Raw genomic sequence first — 5,000 nt, 5'->3', positions numbered from 1 at the left:
TATTTCAATATGTTTTAGGGCCTCACTCTGATAGCTCAGTTGGTAGAGCACTCGCTTCACCGCAACAAGTAAAGGGGGGGGGGGGGCGAGATTGATCCCGTGTGCAGTCGAGATTTTTTTCTAAACACCCCTCTGTCCACCCAGCAGTGACTGGGTAGCTGGGTCTGTTAGATCTGACGGAAAGCACTTTGCGATAGACTAAAGTACTGCCCATGGGGTAGCAAGCAATCGTTATTGTCCTTTTCACGCTATAGTGACCGGGTTAAGCTCCGGATCCATGGGCCTAATGGCCCTGAAGGACTACTGATCGACGTTTACCGACGTGTGAAGCGAGTGCTCTACCAACTGAGCTATCGACCCCCTTCCCGCCCTGCCCCCCCCCCCCCCACACATACACACAGATACACAAACACACACCGTTAAACTAGGCCTATAATTGCGTTCGGTTATGAGACCTGTAAATACGTGGACGTTGCCTCAGATTAATTAAATTCTTCTTCACTCTTGCTCAAGGCAAATCCAAACATTATGAATAAGTTATGATTGGGCTGAGCATTAACTGGTTCTGTCTCCAATTTTGGAAGATTTTGAGATATAATTACATACACTTGAGCTTTTATATACAGCAATAACCGCTAAATGTGCTCAACGCGCTTTACAATAGGTCCCAAGCCAACAGAAACACGACACATGTAGAAAGAGACACGATGACGCCTGTTAGGCGATATTGCAATCTTTTTTTTTCAGGACAGAGACAAGGCTTTTAACGCACAGGTGTTCATTTTACACCTGAGTAAGGTGAGGAAAGAGCATTTTCCAAGGTATTATGTCGGGCTGAACCATGGCCCTTAAAAGTAAATTTTGTGTGAGACGAGAAGAATTACGAAATTTGAGGGGTTATTTTTGCAATATAAGAAATTACATTTTTAAGAGCCGAGAGCTAAAAGTACTTACGTCAATGAGAATTAGGTTTGAAAAAAATGGAGTTCCGCCCCAATTTATTTTCACTGCTTCCCTCTTATTTGTTTCTGCACCCTGCCATCATCTGCCTCGTCATTCCCCTCCTCCTCATCTTCCTCCTTTCCTCTTCCTCCTTCCCCTCCTCCTCCTGTCTGGATGAGACTTTTAGGTGATCTCAAACTAAGTATTTTGACAGTGTGCTCTTGGAATCTACATCTGATCCCTATTTGAACAAAATCCCCTTTGTCATACCTTTTCTTGGGTGCTTCAATTGTAATTCTAAAACTTTTTACAATTCCATTTTCTTCCTTTTTATTGACGCTGATATGACCTTAGTGCGTTGCAAGCGCCGTAAAACCTTCAAAATAAAAAAACAAAAACAAAAAAAAAAAAAAAAAAAAACACCAAATAGTTCGCTCTTCCAGCCGTCGAGTCGAGTAGGTATCGACTACTCTTCAGAACAAAACAAGAACGATACTCAAATCATACTGAAGATTACAAAATGTCCAACATCAACTGATCTTCTAGAATGATAACAGGGAGAAATTATTAAAAGAAAATGAAACAAACAACCCTCCACCTCCCTTCCCCCACCCCACCCACACAAAACACAACAAATGAAAAACGTTAGCTTTTATATAACGCAATATCCACTAAACGTGTCAAAGCTCTTTACAAAGGGTCCTTAGCCAACAGCAACACTTAACATGTTGGACGAGACATGTGGCCTGTTTGTCGATAATACAAATTTTTTTTGGACATAGGCAACGCTGTTAATGGTCAGGTACTCGTTTTACACCTGAGTACGGTGAAAGAATATGAAAAAATGGCCTTTTTTAAAGGACTCAAACTTGCGCCGCTCTGAACGGGACTCGAGCCCAGAACCTTCCGATCTGAAGTCGAGTTCCATACCACAAGACCACTTAGTCGTGCCAACCACTTTCCAGAGAATCACAGAGACTCTACTCAAATCACTCTGAAGATTGCTAAAATTTCCAACATCAACCAATTTTCTAGAGTGACAATGGGAAGGAAATAATTATAGACAATCATCCATTGAGACAATTTGTCTCAAAACGGATAGAGTGGCATGGAGAGAATGCCAAATACTGGAAAATCGACTCTTTGGAATTAAATTTTTACTCCACTTAATATTCCTCCTTGAGAATATAATATACTGCCGACATTGATTTTAAGGTTTTTATTTTCGTATCTTGTTAAGCTAACGGTTGATTTGAGATTTTTAATTTCGTATTTTCAGATAAAACGTACGGGTTAATTTTGAGATTTTAGTTTCGTATTTTCAGATAAAACGTACGGGTTAATTTTGAGATTTTAGTTTCGTAATTTTCAGATAAAACGTACGGGTAATTTTGAGATTTTAGTTTCGTATTTTCAGATTAACGTACGGGTTTAATTTAGAGATTTTTTAGTTTCGTGCCTTTTAAAACTTGATGGTCGAGTAATTTTATTTGTAAACATCGTTATTTCTCTTTGACTAGTGGTGGATTTGAGTGGGGTTTTAATGGTGCTATTGTTTATAATGAATGAAGTCATTTTAGTCGTATTAAGTGGATTTCAGAGTGTTTCGTAGCGGGTGCTTTACTCTCAACTAAAAAAATAAAAACAAAACAAAAACAAAAACAACACAAAACAAACAAACAAAATAACCCAAGAAAATTAAAGCAAAAAAAAAACGCCCTTCAAATATCTGGAATGGCACTTTCCTTTTCCATAAGATTTATTGAGTCTAAGACACATTGGAAGATCTACAGTCGGCTATGTTGTCTTGTGCTATGACACTCGCTTTCGGATTGGAAGGTCCTGGGTTTGAGCCTCGCATATTTGTTGTTTTTTTTTATATGGGTGAGGGGGTATTGATTGTTTGTTTTTTTTTTTTTTTTGGGGGGGGGGGGGTTAAATTCTTTTTTTTTATTGGGCGGGTGTTTTTCTTTCATTTTTATTTATCGGGTTTCTTTTTGTTTTTGGGGTGTGGGAGGGCGGGGGGCGGGGGCAGATTACTTTGTTTTGCTTTTGTTGTTGTTGTTCTGTCGATTGTTTTTGTTTTGTTTTATATAACTAAATATCCCTCTTACCATCATGATAATTTTTCTACAATAATTTCATCCCCAGACTAATTCCATCCTATTATTTCTGAGGGAGATCCTTGAGAGCTCTTTGGAGTCAGTGATTCGGAGCCTCCTTCCACATCTCCCCCTCCCCCATCAACACACACACCACGCACCGTCAGCCCCATTATTACTGAGGATTTGATTGGTTTCTATTTTTGGAGAATCTTCACGATTGGCTGGCTGAAGAAGGAACGGATACGACAACAATAGTATGACAATGGATTCCCGGCATGGCGGGAGATTGGTGGGCCTCGTTTTGCCTCTGGTGGTTTTTTGGTTGGTCGGCCGATCTGATTGCCTTGGTGAGTTTGGTTTTCTTGTTGTCTTGCTGTTTTATTTATTTATTTGTGCATTTGTTTATTTATTTATTTATTTATTTATTTATTTATTTATTCATTCATTCATTTCTTTATTCATTTATTTATTCATTTATTTATTTGTTTATTTATTTATTTGTTTATTTGATTATCTATTTATGTATTTTATTTATTTATTTAGCATGATGTGTGTGTGGTGTGTTTGTGTAGTGTGTGTGTGTGTATGTATGTATGTGTGTGCCCGCGCCTTTTTTGTTGTTGAATTTTTTCATCAATTAAAATTTATTTTATAACAATTTTTTTCAACCACAGAGGCTTTGTTTTTCAGCATAATATAATAATAAGGACACTCTCATTTTCATAAGTCAGGACTGTCGTTTCAATGCTCGTAGCATCTCCTCGGCTTTTGTCCGATTTCTACCAAACACAGTCGAATGTCAATGATTTCAACCAGCAAATACAATACGATCGAAATCGTAATTTCTACAACTTAGTTTATTTTTGTTTATAAAAATCAAATCACAATTATTCCTATCTAACCATTTTCATGTTCCAACTTGAAAGGCAGGCTCCATTTTCATTCTGAATCGTGACGAGAGAACGGAAAAGAGAATTTGCTCTAAAGTGATATAAAGATATCGTCCGATCTCGTCACATCCGACGAGTAAAATCGTTAACTCGGTAATATAATAATATAAACGACGACAAACTACTGATTTATCATCAGCTGTAGAGATGCTACCACCATTGAAACGATCGTCCTGACGTAATACAATGTGAGTGTCCTTATAATTTCACATGCTCTAATCAATATTATCAAGCACTCTAGTATATACAAGTGGAACCCACCAACACTCATCATGAATATATATATATAATATATATATATATATATATAAATACATGCATATCTATGTTGTATTCTATAGAGCAATATATAGATAAACACTTTTTCCACCCATGAAGATTTTGCAGGATAAAAAAAAAATTCATATAAAGATTTTGTAAGAAAAAAAAACAACCAAACAACCCCCCCCCCCCCCAACAAAAAAATAAAATAAACAACGTTTAAATCTTCCATGTCTTGTAGAGAAAGGGGTTTTGTTTGTTGTTTGTTTGTTTGTTGTTTGTTTTTGTTCATCCTAGAGGTTTTGTAGAAAACGATTTTAAAATTTTTAAGAACAAAAAGATAAACAATTTTTTCCACCCTTGAATATTTTGCAGTAAAAAAAAATCCATACAAAGATTTTGGTAAATAAAAAACAAACGTTTTAATCCTCCCATGTTTCGTAGATAAAATGGTTTTGTTTTTTGTTCCGTTCATCCATAGAGGTTTTTGGTTATCCATAGAGGTTTTGAAGAAAACGATTTTTTTAACCAAATTTCTTGTGAGAAAACGACTTTCTCCACTGTACAAGTATGGATCCAACCATTATCGCGACAAGGGTGTAATTTTCTATACGTAATTTTTACACTTGGACGGATGTCTGGTGTCTTACTACATGCCAATTACCGGGTCGATGAAGTCACGTTAGGCGATCTTTAGAAAGAACTATGTTTGGAACTCTGTGCTTGCAGAAATTATAGTGAA

At 36.8% G+C, this 5,000-nt stretch overlaps 1 protein-coding gene across 9 annotated transcripts in view; it reads left to right on the top strand.

Annotated features, from left to right (window-relative positions):
- The window catches only part of LOC144980206 (uncharacterized), a 318,826-nt gene that overhangs the window by 85,236 nt on the left and 228,590 nt on the right, over positions 1-5,000 (top strand). For 6 of the 9 annotated variants that reach the window (XM_078927786.1, XM_078927782.1, XM_078927778.1 and 3 more), the window contains exon 3: positions 3,094-3,394. The exons of the other annotated variants lie outside the window; for them this stretch is intronic. In XM_078927786.1, the coding sequence (XP_078783912.1) occupies positions 3,304-3,394 (91 nt within the window). In that variant the 5' untranslated portion in view covers positions 3,094-3,303. The remainder of the gene's footprint in view (positions 1-3,093; positions 3,395-5,000) is intronic. 9 annotated transcript variants of the gene reach the window in all.

Source organism: Berghia stephanieae, chromosome 9, assembly GCF_034508935.2.
Source record: "Berghia stephanieae isolate SIO BIC M18660-M18661 chromosome 9, UCSD_Bste_1.3, whole genome shotgun sequence".
NCBI classification, from domain to species: Eukaryota; Metazoa; Mollusca; class Gastropoda; order Nudibranchia; family Aeolidiidae; genus Berghia; species Berghia stephanieae.
This window is presented reverse-complemented; position numbering and strand designations above follow the sequence as displayed.